The sequence below is a fragment of the Cicer arietinum genome, chromosome 3 (assembly GCF_000331145.2).
Source record: "Cicer arietinum cultivar CDC Frontier isolate Library 1 chromosome 3, Cicar.CDCFrontier_v2.0, whole genome shotgun sequence".
Classification (NCBI taxonomy): domain Eukaryota; kingdom Viridiplantae; phylum Streptophyta; class Magnoliopsida; order Fabales; family Fabaceae; genus Cicer; species Cicer arietinum.
In genome coordinates this window covers 62,856,258-62,871,596 of record NC_021162.2, presented here as the reverse complement: position 1 = coordinate 62,871,596, position 15,339 = coordinate 62,856,258, and the positions used below count along the sequence as shown (strand labels likewise).

The 15,339-nt window shown below is 32.4% G+C and overlaps 2 protein-coding genes across 2 annotated transcripts; one reads left to right on the top strand and one right to left on the bottom strand.

Moving 5' to 3' along the window:
• Nucleotides 1-3,067: 3,067 nt before the first annotated feature.
• On the top strand, nucleotides 3,068-7,117 carry LOC101506597 (RGG repeats nuclear RNA binding protein A-like). Its single transcript, XM_004492866.4, has 7 exons — nucleotides 3,068-3,478; nucleotides 4,323-4,653; nucleotides 4,736-4,801; nucleotides 4,937-5,072; nucleotides 5,396-5,551; nucleotides 5,654-5,710; nucleotides 6,623-7,117. The coding sequence occupies exons 1-7, from the start codon at nucleotides 3,283-3,285 to the stop codon at nucleotides 6,800-6,802; spliced, it is 1,122 nt and encodes a 373-aa protein (XP_004492923.1). The 5' UTR covers nucleotides 3,068-3,282; the 3' UTR covers nucleotides 6,803-7,117.
• A 2,405-nt stretch (nucleotides 7,118-9,522) lies between these two features.
• LOC101506934 (ras-related protein RABD2a) lies at nucleotides 9,523-14,069 on the bottom strand. Its single transcript, XM_004492867.4, has 8 exons — nucleotides 13,860-14,069; nucleotides 12,249-12,321; nucleotides 11,510-11,557; nucleotides 11,382-11,429; nucleotides 11,080-11,151; nucleotides 10,831-10,986; nucleotides 10,601-10,704; nucleotides 9,523-9,832 (listed from the first exon to the last, which is right to left on the bottom strand). The coding sequence occupies exons 1-8, from the start codon at nucleotides 13,871-13,873 to the stop codon at nucleotides 9,739-9,741; spliced, it is 609 nt and encodes a 202-aa protein (XP_004492924.1). The 5' UTR covers nucleotides 13,874-14,069; the 3' UTR covers nucleotides 9,523-9,738.
• Between the last annotated feature and the right edge of the window lie 1,270 nt (nucleotides 14,070-15,339).

Sequence of the window (15,339 nt, the reverse complement as noted above, 5' to 3'; positions counted from 1 at the left end):
TTAACACATTAATCTTGAGGCATATCAATGACATATCAAATAACTTTATATTTAATTAAATATTTACAAGATGATATAACAATAATCACTCCAACACTCTATTTTCAATATTAACTATCTTATTAGGTGAAAGCCATGTATGTCTCACTACTTTATAAATGGTCTAACTTAAAGTGGTAAGTCTCACATAAATTTCACTCAATAAAATAGTATTAGGGTAAATATTCATAGCATTACTCAATGATATAAGTTTTTAATCAAAGGGTGGAGTTTTGTAAAATATGTATCTAGTAAAAAGTTATAGTGCAACATAACACTATTCAAATGATTGTTTTTGAAATAATAAAGTGAATATAATCAATTTTTCTTTATATTTAAAATCATTAATTATAAATTTTTGTTACTTATATATAATTTTGGTGGGCATATTCAATTTTAATATTTTTAAAAGAAGAAACAATGTACTAAAAAGTAAAGAGTTAGGAACATTTTCTATTGGGAGACTTCAAGAAGTCCTTTAAAATAAACAACTGCTATTACAGTTTTTCACCATTAAATAAAATGTAGTGCACTATCGAGAGACTAAAATTAAGATATGTTATCAATATAAGCAAAACAAAAAGTTTGTTGCTTATCAACCACCAAACCAACCTTGTATTCCTTATGTGTATGTCATTCATTGATAGTGAATTAAGTCATTTAGGTGAAGAATGGTCTATTTCACGGCTCACTAATGCTGCCTGGGGTGTGGGGGTATCTATTATTCGTCGGAAGTCCGACGCACCCCTACTCACTTAAAGGATGTTGCTTAATGGCGAAGAAAATTATTTCTTAATCAATCTAGAGACTTCGTTCAAAATCTTACGGTAACAAGACAATTATATGTAGTAACAATATGAAAATACTAGTGTATATTTCTCACCCCTTATCTCCTTTATTTTTATATATAAATGTTTTTAACAAATATTTTATCAATTGTATTTAACAATTTTTTTTTAAAATTTTTTTTTTGTCCAACTAGAATCACTTGATTTAAGTTAGACACTGCGAAAAACTTTTTAAAATAAAAAATACAATTCAAAACTTCATTTCCTGTATTTTCTAAACCTTTTCACACAGGCTCGTCTCAGTCAGTCCGACGTATTTATACTCCACCAGTGACGTCTTGTTCCTTTCATACTTTATCTGTCATATTCTCCTAACATGTATTTTTTAGTAAACAACGCTTCACTATACTTGTGTTAGAAGTCAACCAATATGAATTTGTCGTAATGCGTTCTCTTTGAGTAGACCATGCTCGTTTCTAGAGATAAGCCAAATTCATATGATCAGAAAGTCTAAATTTGTGTATATGACTCTTTTCCATACTTTTCAATGTATGTTTTTTTAGGTGAATAGTTTGATGCCTCTTGTTTGGTAGGATATTAATACAATGCTAAGACGACCCAATGTAGATAGTTATATTTTACGTTCTCGTTGAATCTATACATATATCATTTGTACCAAATATCTGGTATACTATTTATGGTTTAACTCCACCACCAACATCCATTGTCTCATCAAAGTCTTCTCTCATTGTAAAAGTAATTTCTTCCCTACCATGAGGAAGTTTTATCTCAAAATATGGAAGAGAAGGTGAACATACATCAAATGAAAGTATGTCGATGAACTTAACTTGTGACAAATAAATAATATGATACTTAATTTTGTGGTTGGGCTTGTGATGGCCATAAATTGTTTGCAACATTGTATTTTGTACAAAAGGAAGAGAAAAATATAGTGGTGGGGTTGCCTGTCAAAAGGTTGCCCACACTGGTTGAAAAAACTCACATTTGAAAAATGATCAATTTTCAAGACTTTTGACAAAATTATGGCAGACCACCGTAATTTTGCTAATCCCATTGCGAAACCAAAAATAGCTTAGTACGCAAGAAATTCCATAAGATTGAATTGGATTTTAATATTTAACCAACTACACTGAGTCATCTCATTAGATTATTAGTACACTATATGGATATCATGCATAAAAGAAGTATATTTATAGCAATGAGGAAAAAAAGGTCTTTGTCTTAAAAGAGAAGAAGTGGCATTTCCTTTCTGCTTACTTCCTATCACAAAGGTACTTAACTCTATTGTTGGGCTTGCTAGTTAGATAGGAATTGGTAACAACATATTTTTTTTTCCAATGATATGTAGATTGGGCACTTTTTCTCTAAAGCAAAGAGAAAGAAAGTAGGTGAGGCAATGTATTTTCATGAGGTAAACTGATTGTATAAGCTCTATCATGCTTGTGAAGGCAACGAGGGACTGATGACTTTCTTGTTTAAATAGCCTTAAACTGGATAAATCTCATCTCACACATGAAATAAATAGTCTCTTTTACCTTGAGTAAGAAGTACTATGGTCTTGATAGTCATACTCTTTTAGATCCCAATAGTATAGATCTTTCCTATTTTTCAAGTTTTTTGGATGAAAAGAAGATCGAATCATAGATAAATTGCAACAACAATTATTTAGAAGATAAATAAATTGCAATCAAAGAAAAGGTAAAAGGCAAACAAGTGAAAATATGATGTAATACACATATGTTTTTTTATTTTCTTTCTAAATGTATCTATGCATAGACGTTTGCACATTATTATATCTTAAATATTCATGAATTTTGTAGATAAATATTGTCTACATCAACATGAAAGATGATAATTCTTTATCAATAAACTATCAAAGAACGCACAATAATAATGTTAGAATAAATACCGCCAATATTGTTAAGTTGAATAGTCTAGATCGAATTTGAATTTTTACAATTGTATAAATTAATTATAGTAAAAAAAATACGTTGGCCCAAATACTACATATGTCAACCTCGTGATCCTAATTAAGTGATAAAAAAATTATATTTATTAAATTATATTTAAAAATAAACTTAGTAAAGTATATACATTTAGTACAATAAAAAAACACATACTCCCTTATAAAATAAATACACTTATGGTAATAATAACTAAAAAAAAATAAAAAAAATAAACTGAACAAGTATGTATACCAACAGAATCCCAAATAAATCACACTTTCGAGATTAGGTTTGTTCAGTCTCTCACTTCAAACTCACTGTCTTCGCTGCGGCTAGGGTTTATACCCTTTCTCCCACCGCTGTTTTTTTTCTTCTTCTAATCTGTGTTTTTAGTTTGTACTATGGTGAGTATACAAGTCTAGTGTTTAAGTTGTTGTGTCGTGGGAAAGTGGGTACTGTGTTTTGGTGTTTTTGTGTTTTCGAACAGCATGGCCACTATGAACCCTTTCGATTTGCTTGGTGATGATGCTGAGGATCCTTCTCAGCTTATCGTAGCCGAACAACTCAAAGCTGCTGCGGCTCCTCCTAAGAAGCCCGCTGTTCAGGAACAGGGCAAGCAACGTGCCGCTCTGCCGAATAAGCCGGCTCAGCTACCTTCTAAGCCAACTCCTCCGGCTCAAGCTGGTTAGTTACATAGAGTTGCTCTTTCGTTTTGAGGATTTCGATGTTTTGTTTTTATGATTATATTTGTTTGAGAGGTTTTTGATAATGTTAATTGTATTAATTTGATGTTTTTTTATGCACATGACTCTTATGGTTTATTGTTATTTTGTTTTGTTCTATTTGTTGATTTGTTATTTCGATATATCCTAGGTTTTTCGGTCATGCAACGATACTTTTGGGTTGTATTTTTCCATCGATTATAATGAAATGTGTTATCGGGTTTTTCTATTCTTTTATTTAAATTTTAATATTAGTTGACTGTCTTTGAAGTTATGTTTGAATATTAATGTTGTGTATAGGTCATTTGTAATGTCGCATGTCTGTGTTTAAATATATTTGTGATAATGGTATCATTGTTGTCTCTGTGTTTAGCAAATGTTAAGAATAACAGAATGTACATGTTATTGATTAGTATTTAGTTTGATGATATTTGTTTTAGTTTTTGAATAATTGATAAGTTAGTCCTAGTATAATTTTCTAGGGTTTGAATTGTAATCTATTGGATTCTTTGATTCATGGTGTGTTATATTTTCTTTTGAATTTTTTGGAAAGCTTTAAATTGTTCTAGAAGTTTTAATTCAAAACACATTCTCTCCCGATACTCAAGTCAGTTCAAATGTGCGCTTTTTTCAAGTGTGACATCATCAGCATTGAAAGCTCAATCTGTTCTGTTTGTGGATTTGTAGATTGTTATCCATTAAGTTTATATCAATGTTTGTTGTATGCAGTTCATATTTTTGAATGGTTAATAATTATATTTCTTCATGTATATTAATGTTTTTTTGCCTATATCCTGTTTTGACAGTGAGGGAGTCCAGAAATGAAGGAGGCCGTGGTGGTCGTGGATACGGTGGTGGTCGTGGAGGTGGTCGTGGATATGGTGGTGGACGTGGAGGACGTGGTTTCGGTCGTGACTACTCTTCCAACGAAGAAAATTCATTCCCTGTCTCTGGAGCCCCTGGTAGTCAGGGTCCTATTGAAGAAGGCGATGCTGCAAAGTCTTCAGAGAGACGTAGCTATGGTGGACCACGAGGTCCCTACCGCGGAGGTCGCCGTGGAGGTTTCAGCAACGGCGAAGCTGGTGAAGAAGGACGGCCACGTAGAACTTTTGAACGCCGCAGCGGCACCGGGCGAGGGTGATGTTATTGCCTTATAATGGTTTATTTTCTTAAAAGGTTGTTTCTATCAATATTGATTTTCCTTGGTCTATTGTTGTAGAAGTGAATTCAAACGTGAAGGTGCTGGACGTGGTAATTGGGGAACTGAAACTGATGAAATTGCCCAGTAAGCTTTATTTCTACAAAACTATTACTTCTGTATTATTTAAGTATATTTGCTTACATTTTTTAATTTTTAATAGAATGTCTTTGTTTCTGATTATGGATACATTTATTTGCTTGTTATTTGAAATTTATTCAGGGTGACTGATGAAGCTGTGAATGAAGCTGAGAAGAAGAGTTCAGGGGATGAGAAGCCTGCAGTCGAAAATGAAGTTGCTGAAGGAAACAAGGACAATCCTGCCAATGAAACTGAAGAAAAAGAGGCCGAAGATAAGGTAAATGTCCATCTCTAACCCGAAACTGTTGTTACGTTTTCTAAGCTTTATGCTTTCTTATGATGTAGCTGACCAACAGAAGATCAGGTATGCTAAGTGCATATTAGTTAATTGATTGTTATTTATTTTTGTGTATCTTTCAATTTTCAGTTAGATAGTTAGAACTTAATGAATCTTGTGATTTCCAATGATCGAGATTGTCTCAGTTCGCAACTTTTGTTTAAGAGGATACAAACTGATGCTTATTGAATAATCTTCAATTTAATATTTTTATGTCTGAAATTTATTAATCAGTAAGCTATTTTCTGCTGTTTGGTGTTTAGGAGATGACTCTTGAAGAATATGAGAAACTTCTAGAAGAGAAAAGAAAGGTCTTGCAAGCACTCAAGACCGAAGCAAGAAAGGTGGACACTAAAGAGTTTGAGTCCATGCAGGCCTTGTCTTGCAAGAAAGATAATACTGAAATCTTTGCTAAACTAGTGAGAACTTCTTGATCCACTTTTCCCTGCCTAATTTATCGATTTTTCACGTTGTATGGGTTATATCATCTAAAATCCGTGATACCCTTATCTTTGTTTTAGGGATCTGATAAGGATAAGCGCAAAGAAGCTCTTGACAAGGAAGAGAAAGCCAAGAAGGTCTAACTTTATTGAATTTTCTTGTCTTTGTTTTATAACTTCTTATTACCATTTTATTCTCTCCAATTAGAGAACTGAATACAAACATTTTTTGAAAGATTATTAATTGTTTCGAGTCTAACTTACGTTTATATCATTTTTAGCTAGCTTACGCTTCTTGAAATGGTTTGATGTTAGTTTTTCATTGCCATGGTTCTAACTGCTTTACTTGTTTCCTGAGACAATCGAGTTTTAATGTATTGTTTATCCTACTATATATTTCTGTTTAGTTAAATTAAAGTAAGGATTGTTTTAGATAAAAGCTCGTTATATTTTTCTATGAATTCACTTTAGTATATCTGCATTGATACTGGCTCCCTTCAGAGTCAGACTTTTATTTTTGGTATAAGTTATATAAACTTTTATGTTGTGCTGTAGGTAATTTAAAATTTTATCACAGTTAAATGTTTTGCTAGATATATGTTGTGCTGTGCCATAATACCTTGAAAATTGGTAGACATAAATTTACTATGTTTTTTTACCAGTTCATACATAAAATTTCACTTTGCATTCGGTAGAATGTTTTTGTGCTTTATTTTCACCTACAAAGATTGTCATATTATTTCAACATTATTACCTGGCCTTTTACCTATACAAAAATTGACATTTTTTCGTATGAAAACCAATATTGATACGTGCTATAGTTCCAGTGTTTTTTTATCCTTGGTTTTTATCTGCACTGTATTTTTGGTATGAATCCAGTTTAGGTTTATTGTTTTTTTACTAGCAGAATATCTATGATACCTATTGAGAATGATTTTATCTCTGCTTCCATTTTACCGTTTTATTATTTGTTAGTTTTGGAATCTGTTTAAGTTCTTTGGTTTATAAGATGATTTTTGTTTTACTAACTGTGATTTATATTATGCTTAGTCGGTGAGCATAAATGAGTTTCTGAAGCCAGCTGAAGGTGAAGCATATTATAATCCAGGCGGACATGGAAGGGGACGTGGCCGTGCTACACGGGGTGGTATCCGTGGAAACTCATTCAGCAATATACCAGCTCCATCCATTGAAGATCCTGGGCATTTCCCAACCTTGGGTGCCAAGTGAACCCGCATAAACTTCCTATTTTCAATTTTGGGTTCTCTTTCATTTTAATGAACTTAAAGCAGGAAATGAACTTTAGCAATTAAATTTCCTGTTTAATTTTATTATGATGGGTTTAAAATGTAAATTTAGGTTTTTCATGCGGTCCTTTATCCCTTGTAGCCGTTTCCCCTTTATGCGTTGCTACGCGCTTACTACCGTTGACATTTTGGGGTTAAATGATGGCGGGGTAAAAACATAAATGTTGTTGAGTTTTCTTTTCTTCATAGATTGACATCAGTTTTGCTTCTAATTTAAGTTTTCTTTATTTAAATTTTATATTATTCTAGCAAAAATAAAGTTTAATTGTGGTGGAAGAAAGAAAGTTATTCGTTATTCTCTATGTTTTGTTCGTATGGATCTACTTTATGGTGAAGTTATACTGTTCCCAATGGTGATTTTGAGCCTTACACTGAAATGTTAGTGGGGGTATAACTGGCAACTGAGAATATTAATGCTTCACTACGGTTGAATTCCTGTTCATAAATTTTTTTGACAACGATTGAATCCTGTTCGTAAAAAATCTTTTCACTACGATTGAATTCCTGTTCGTAAAAAATCTTTCACTGCGATTGAATTCCTGTTCGTAAAAAATCTTTCACACTAAACTCTTCCATAAAGCCACTAAACTCTTCCACACTAAAATCTTTCACACTAAACTCTTTCACACTAAAATCTTTCACACTAAAATCTTCCATAAAGCCAAACACACTAAACTCCCAAGTATGGTGATTATTGCCCCTGATTAGGGGTGGATAGGCTGGGCTAAGCTTTAAAAGGTTTGAGTCTGGTCTACGATTAATTTTTTAGGCCTAAGGCCACGGCTTATCATAGGTTTTTTTTTTTTTGCCTGACCTGACTTTTTTAAAAGCCTGACATGACTTGAAAGCCTTATTTAAATTAAAAGTCTTATTCATATTAAAACATTTAAATGCTCTACTTATACCATCACCAATATTAATGTACATATCTATAATTTTTCTAACAAAGTAATTTTTAAAAAATATGAAATAAATATCATTTAAACTATAAAACATAATTTTTAATTTTAAAGAATATATATTTTATTTTTTCTGAAACAAATGCACCAATTATTACGACTACTAAATATGAAACGACTACCGAATATGTAATGACTACTGATTGCCTAATTAATATAATTTAAATAGGAAATAATATTATTAATATAATAATAAAAAATAATATTAATAAATAATAAAATATATATAGGCCGGCAGGCTAACAATAGCTTAAGCCTAGCCTTTTTATTAAATAGACCAGGCCATATGTCCTGACGAACGTCTTAATCTATTCCCATTCCTATCCCTTATGAATCAAACCAACTAACAATGAAATACAACGGGTGTCTCGACTTCTACAACAATTGAGTAGGAAGTGGCTTCTGAATTGACCTTAGTGAGTTTTTCTTTCTAATTGAAGGGCCATAGAGAAGGTTCAATTCAATTGATATCTCACTCCACAAAACTGCTCGTTTAGTCCCATTAGAAGCCATATGACTTGATACTATTCTCCAAACTACTTCCAATTCCTCATTGTAAGGTTAATCTTACTAGATAATTAAGTTTCATTTACGAGATGAACATCTCTGAATATATATTTTCTAGGTAATTAACTATGTGATTGAACCCTAAACACATAGTTAAGGACCCATAAAGTTTGCAATTCATTGAACTACCTTACACATGCATATCGATGAAGGGTTTGATCTAATACTTCTCATAAAGTTTTCGAGCCAATGAACTACTCCGTATTCTGATGAGTTGCTATTCAGAAAAGAAAATGAATTGTGAAAATCCCGACCCTTAAAACACTATATTCCTTTATTTTTTATTTTATGTCTTTTGATAAATGGAGTTAATATTTTTTGAGATAGATTTTCCATAGAAGAGAATCCATTCCCGATCAACAAAGAAGCAAGTTGAAGTTAGAAACACTAAAAAAATTATTTTTCACAAATAAGGAGTATCTACGTAGTACATACACATTCTTTCACTAAACCAACTTTATTACATAAATCTTTTTTGAGTAAAAAGAGATTGATCATTTTTTAAGATAAATTGTGAGCATAAATAGGTTTGCATTGTTTTGATTTTAACGAAGCTACAAATCAAAGCTTTTGATAGTGATGCGAACACAATCAATCTAAAAATCTATCTTGATTGCTTATGATGTGAATACCCTTTCACGTTGAGAAAAATCCATTCCCACAACCACAAGTGATCAGTTGATTTTATAAATGGAAAAAGTAAATATAAAGATCGCATCTCTCTTTCGAAATTGTACTTTAGGTGAAGCTAGAATATGAGCCATACGATACTTATCAGAATAGGGTGATTTGGTGACTATTTGCTACCCTGACTGCAGCAAATGAGATGGGTTCTACCGAATTTTGTGAACATTTCTGAAGAGACGAATACAATATTTTCAAATAATGCCATGTTGAATTTTGAAATAAGAGAACTCATTAATCTTGTAATACTGGTTATAAATTGTCTTGTGTGGTAACAAAAATTTGATCAACGTATAAAGGAATAGACCAAATGCAGAGTGTACATTATACTTATACTTGTGCTTGAATATGCAGTTCCATGAAACTAAATTGTCGTAGCAATCAACTAAACAAAACAAAAAAAGTAGACTCGGCTTGAACTGAAACAAGCATGAGCAGAGGAATATAGATTTAGCATTAATGAATATTGTACTTTGCACAAACCATATCATTAAGTAATGTGTAGTCAAAGAATGAGATCATCTAGGTCAGTACCAAACCACCAGGCAAATTCTTACATTGATCCACTATTTGAGTCATAATAACAAACCAAAAAATCTTACATGCAATGAGCAGTAGACCAAATGAAATAGATCTGAATATCTTGTGGTTAAGATGAGCAGCAGCCACCTTTCTGCCCAACTGGCTGTCCTCTTATCTGCACGGTTGGAGGCCTTGCATTGTTTGTAGGTTGGCTTGCCATTCTACATTCAATAGAAAATTATCATCAGAATTTGATCTTTAGAAGGAACCGGTGTCAGCAAAGAAGTTCAAGTGATTTATACATAATAACCTTTTATTGAACATCAGGGCTGGCCAAATGTATATCTAAGTCTAAAATCAAGTCGCTTTAACGTAATTAAAATAAAACGATCGGCAACAGGATTTTGGAAATTTGGGAGCCATTTACTATGTGAAAACATTTTCTATTTTCTTGTGTTAATTTTACTTGTTAACATAGAGTTAAAACTTGAAGTGAATAATTATCTACATTTCTAGAAATAATGAAAATGTAAAAAAACTGTTCACATTATTTCTAGAAATACATCTTCATTAACTATCATTTCATCTTTTTTTATAACAATGGTTCACTTCAAAAATCTTTTATCAAGGTAAAATAAACACACATTTAAAAAAATGAAAACACAATGTTTTCACAAAGTAAACGGAGCCTTAGTTTCCAAAATTATTTCCTCGGTGGTAGCTTTTTGCCTTGTCCTCTGTGTCACTCTAAGTCATTCATATTAAGTATGATCTAGATTTGAATGAATGAGATACCAAGTCCTTCAAAATTGACTTTCCCAACAAAGGAAATCGAGAGCATCAAAAAGATTCAAGCTAACGAATACTGGTATGAGTTTCGGTGTAATGATTCTTTCTGAGTTGTTAACTTATTTTTGCTTGAACTTGCTTTCATGACTAAGCCACTTTAAATTGTTTATTTACTGTTAAATTATGACAAGAATGAGTACCTATCCTTGATGGAAGAAGCCATTGCCATAAAGGCCTGTTCGACATTTGTAGAATCTTTTGCACTTGTCTCCATAAAAGGTATGCCTATTTCATCTGCAAATGCCTGTGAAAGAAAAACATTAGACCAATAACTCCTCAACAGCAATATATGCAGTAACACAAGCTTGAATATGTTTCCTTAATATGATAAAAACACAAAAAATCAAGGGCTGTAAAAAAAAAACTATACTTTAGCTGTTTCATATGGCACAGCTCTATTTGCTGTCAGATCACACTTGTTGCCAACCAAGAGCTTGTTAACATTATCACTGGCATAGCGGTCAATTTCACTGAGCCATTGCTTCACATTATTGAAGCTCTCTTCATCTGTCACATCATAAACAATCTGCCAGAATAACAAGTCAGTAAAGCGTGAAGGAAACACAAATAAATTCAGGACAAATACATTTAAAGCTTATGCAAAACCATCACCACCCACAATGATTCCATGTGCTCCACGGTAGTAGCTACTGGTGATTGTCCTAAATCGTTCTTGCCCAGCAGTATCCCACTACATATGAAATTGGATCATAAAACAGACATGAATTAACTACGAACCATATGGTCCAGAAACTTACATGACAGCTTCAAAGGAAAAGTTTTTATGAACACAAGAAATTATCCAAAAAAACATTTGAGAGAAAAATGTCCAACAAAACGATGAAAAAAATTAGGTCAAGCTCACTGAAGATACAACATCAGCAAACAAAGGAACTAAAACAGAGCCAATTATGTACATACAATCTGGAGCTTAATGGTCTTCCCATCCTGCTCAACGGTGCGTATTTTCTACACAAAATAACACAAAATGATAATATCAGAATTTGCTTTAATCAGTTCAAGATAGATCTTTGCAAAGTGGTACTTACAAAATCAACTCCAATGGTGCTTATGTAGCTGTCAATGTAAGAATCATCCTGTAGCAATAAAACTAAAAGTTAATCCAAATCACCACATTAAGCCACACTGTACCATCCCCAAGAACCAAGATCAACCAGCATGCAGAGTGAAGCCAGTTGACCTTTCATAGTTCGGCAATTATCATAAGCTAGAAAAAGTGGATTCAGCGACAAAAACTTATTTTATGACACTAGCCAAGCCATAAACTTCTTTTGAAACCAATTTAAGGAAATTAACATGCTATAATTTTAATGAGCTAAAGCATCCTAATGATTCCATTTTGCCACCCTCTTTTTTAAACCAGACATTCTCCAGAAGTCCATTTGCTAGTTTAAAGCAAAGCTCACAAGAGGACACATAACTTCATCACTTTCAACACAATCCAAAGGGTTATATTTTTCCCCAACTTCTAAAGTTCCAAGTACATGAATTGTTTTATTTACACAACACCAATACAATAAAAACCTTCGAAAAAGAATTAAACAGATAGCTATTGCTTATCAAGCTAGAATCCAAGATGAAAGAAATAAAACACAAAGGGAGCTATTGGCCTTTGGGAGGGGTGAAAGAAGTAACTTAAAAAAAGCGAAACTACAGTAAACTGGAAATTAAAAACTCACAACATTACAATGTTGTATATTGTATAAAAAAATAAAACCCAAGAGTAGTCAAAATTATAACTAGCAGGAAAAGCAAAAGAAAGCTTACAGCAAATCTCAGAAGAAGGCATGATTTGCCAACACCAGAGTCTCCAATAAGAAGAAGCTTGAACAGATAATCACTGAAAAAGGATAACCACGGCACATCAGCTTTATCACTTACATTAATTGATTTTGCGGTGTCTAAAATTGATTTTGAATAAATTAATTTAGTAAAAAGTGAGTTGAAAGTAAAGTGACCATGTTTGAATATGTTCATGCAAAAGTGAGTTAAAAGTAAAGTGGTCTATGTTTGAATATCTTCATGCAAAAGTGAGTTCAAAGTAAAGTGGTCTATGTTTGAATATCTTCATGCAAAAGTGAGTTGAACAATACATTTTGAGGTAAAAATCATATTTGGACTTAGAAGCTACAAATCCTAGTTTCAAGCTAGAATCAATTATGGAGGGAGAATCAATTCTGCTCAATAGCACCTAAGACCCCAAACATGTAAGAATCAATTCTACACCTCCAAAATTGATTTTGATCATATTTGGACTTAGAAGCTACAAATCCTAGTTTTAAGCTAGAATCAATTATGGAGGGAGAATCAATTCTGCTCAATAGCACCTAAGACCCCAAACATGTAAGAATCAATTCTACACCTCCAAAATTGATTTTGACTCCTCTGAAAGTGCAACCAAACATGCAAATAGATTGTGAATCAGCTTCTGCAAATAGATTTTGACTCTCTCACTCTCTCTCTCTCTCTCTCTCTCTTCATGCAAAAGTGAGTTCAAAGTAAAGTGGTCTATGTTTGAATATCTTCATGCAAAAGTGAGTTCAAAGTAAAGTGGTCTATGTTTGAATATCTTCATGCAAAAGTGAGTTCAAAGTAAAGTGGTCTATGTTTGAATATCTTCATGCAAAAGTGAGTTGAACAATACATTTTGAGGTAAAAATCATATTTGGACTTAGAAGCTACAAATCCTAGTTTTAAGCTAGAATCAATTATGGAGGGAGAATCAATTCTGCTCAATAGCACCTAAGACCCCAAACATGTAAGAATCAATTCTACACCTCCAAAATTGATTTTGACTCCTCTGAAAGTGCAACCAAACATGCAAATAGATTGTGAATCAGCTTCTGCAAATAGATTTTGACTCTCTCACTCTCTCTCTCTCTCTCTCTCTCTCACACACACACACACATACCAAGATGAATTGAAACTAAAAAACAATTGTAAAGTCTCAACTTTTTTGAAAGATCTATAAACAAGAGTAACGCAAACATCACTATTTTTCTTCTTATTGATTGACCTATAAACTCAAACGACTCTATAAAACCAACAACGGACAAGATCAAGGTAATTCTGAAGTTCCAAAATCAATTATGAAAACTAAAAAACATAAGGATCGTTGTTGAGTCCTGATTGAATAAAATAATAATAATTTAAATCCACCAAAAGAAAAAAACCGGGTCAAAAATTCAGAAAAACCAATCAATCTAGGGTTAGAAATCAACAACATAAAAAGCTAAGAAAACCCAATTTTTAAGCACCAAATGACAACCGATAATTTTATACAGGAAACATAAAAAAGACACGTAAAAGGAATAAACTTGCAGAAAATGAAAAATGAATCAAGGGAAAGCGAGAACGAATAGAAAGTGAGGAACATACTACTCGGGATTCATTTCTGATAAAGTAAAAGGGGAGCGTTGATTCGAAGAAGATCGGTGAGTTGTCGCCGGAGATTGATCCGGTGGCGGTGATTGACCTCGGAATATCAGAAGAGAATCGTATGTATGATGACAGACTTGTTGATTGTTTTGAATGAGATGAGAAACGCGTGGAAATGAGGATAAATACGGTGACGTATTTGTAATTGTGATGATCGCTGTTACAGTACTTTAGATCCAATTAAATTCACCGTGAATTATTATTTATTTGAGTAATCATGCGAATATTTTAAATTTTATGAACTCACAAATATTTCTATATAAATGTAAAGTAATAATTAAAATAGTCTGTATTTAATGTTTTTTTTTTGTTAGACACTCTAATGTGATATTATATTAATTCCATTACAATTAATTAATTTTTTTTAATGAAATTTAAAAATTTCATAAATTAATTTGTCTATAATTAGTCAATACATAATTACAGTTACTCACAAATTATTTCTAAATGAGAAAATTTCGTTGAAAAATATCCCATTAATGTGAGATTAACAAAGATAAACTACATATTCAATTACAATATTACCTTAAAATATATAATGACAAAAGTTTACTGAAGAGTTATTTTGATTGATAATTGTTATTTTTTGAGTTTCGAAAACTATTTCAAAATCAATTTATGCCACTGAAGATATTACTGATATGAGTCGTTGACTAAGTTGCTCTTTTTAAGACGTTTCACAACACTGCTCCAATTGTGTAAGACAAACTATCAACCACATAGTCCCCAAGATAAAACATCTCAAATACATTATATTGGAGTTCCACTACACCTTAGAAAACTGTTATAAAATTAGACCCTCAATATGACAATTAATAACTGCCACTCGTAATATGGTACTAATGACCACTTGAAAGAAAGAAAAGAAGATGAAGCATAAATGGAGAAGTAGAGAAAAATATCTCGGATTTTCAAAGAGCTTTTGGTGTGCTTTTCTAACTGAGTAGAGTCATCTATTTGTAGAGGAACTCATCAATTGAGGAATATAAAATTCTGCGATCCATCAAATCGGATCCACAAAAAATTACACTTCGCTTTTTTCTAGGTTTTGACCAACAAAAATCTGATGCGCGAATCCACCGAAAACTAAAACATGTAAAAGGATAGGTTTTGACAGGGGCAAATTCATGCGCGAATTCAAGGAGGATTTGATCAGATAAAATGTTGAATGTTGACTCAGTTGAGGGCAGACACATGTATAACATATCAATCAAAGTAGAAAAACACATACATCTATTAAAAAATAATTTTTAATTTTTCAGATACTAAAAAATAATACACTATTTAACCCAAGCTCAGTCCCCAACCGAATAAACGGTGGCAACATGCGTGTATGGTGGTATGTTTGCGTGCGTTCTCAACCCTTCACAAAATTGGAGTACCCCTTGGGACACACTCTAATTACCACACTTCCACCTTA

Bases quoted from the DNA above. Each gene is read 5' to 3' on its own strand.
- LOC101506934 (XM_004492867.4), bottom strand. The intron at 11,430-11,509 runs GTAAGTACCACT...TATTTTGTGTAG, and splicing joins GCACCATTGGAGTTGATTTT to AAAATACGCACCGTTGAGCA. The intron at 11,152-11,381 runs GTATGTACATAA...TTTCATATGTAG, and splicing joins AGACCATTAAGCTCCAGATT to TGGGATACTGCTGGGCAAGA.
- LOC101506597 (XM_004492866.4), top strand. From the start codon at position 3,283: ATGGCCACTATGAACCCTTTCGATTTGCTTGGTGATGATGCTGAGGAT. The intron at 3,479-4,322 runs GTTAGTTACATA...CTGTTTTGACAG, and splicing joins AACTCCTCCGGCTCAAGCTG to TGAGGGAGTCCAGAAATGAA. The intron at 5,073-5,395 runs GTAAATGTCCAT...TTTGGTGTTTAG, and splicing joins AAAAAGAGGCCGAAGATAAG to GAGATGACTCTTGAAGAATA.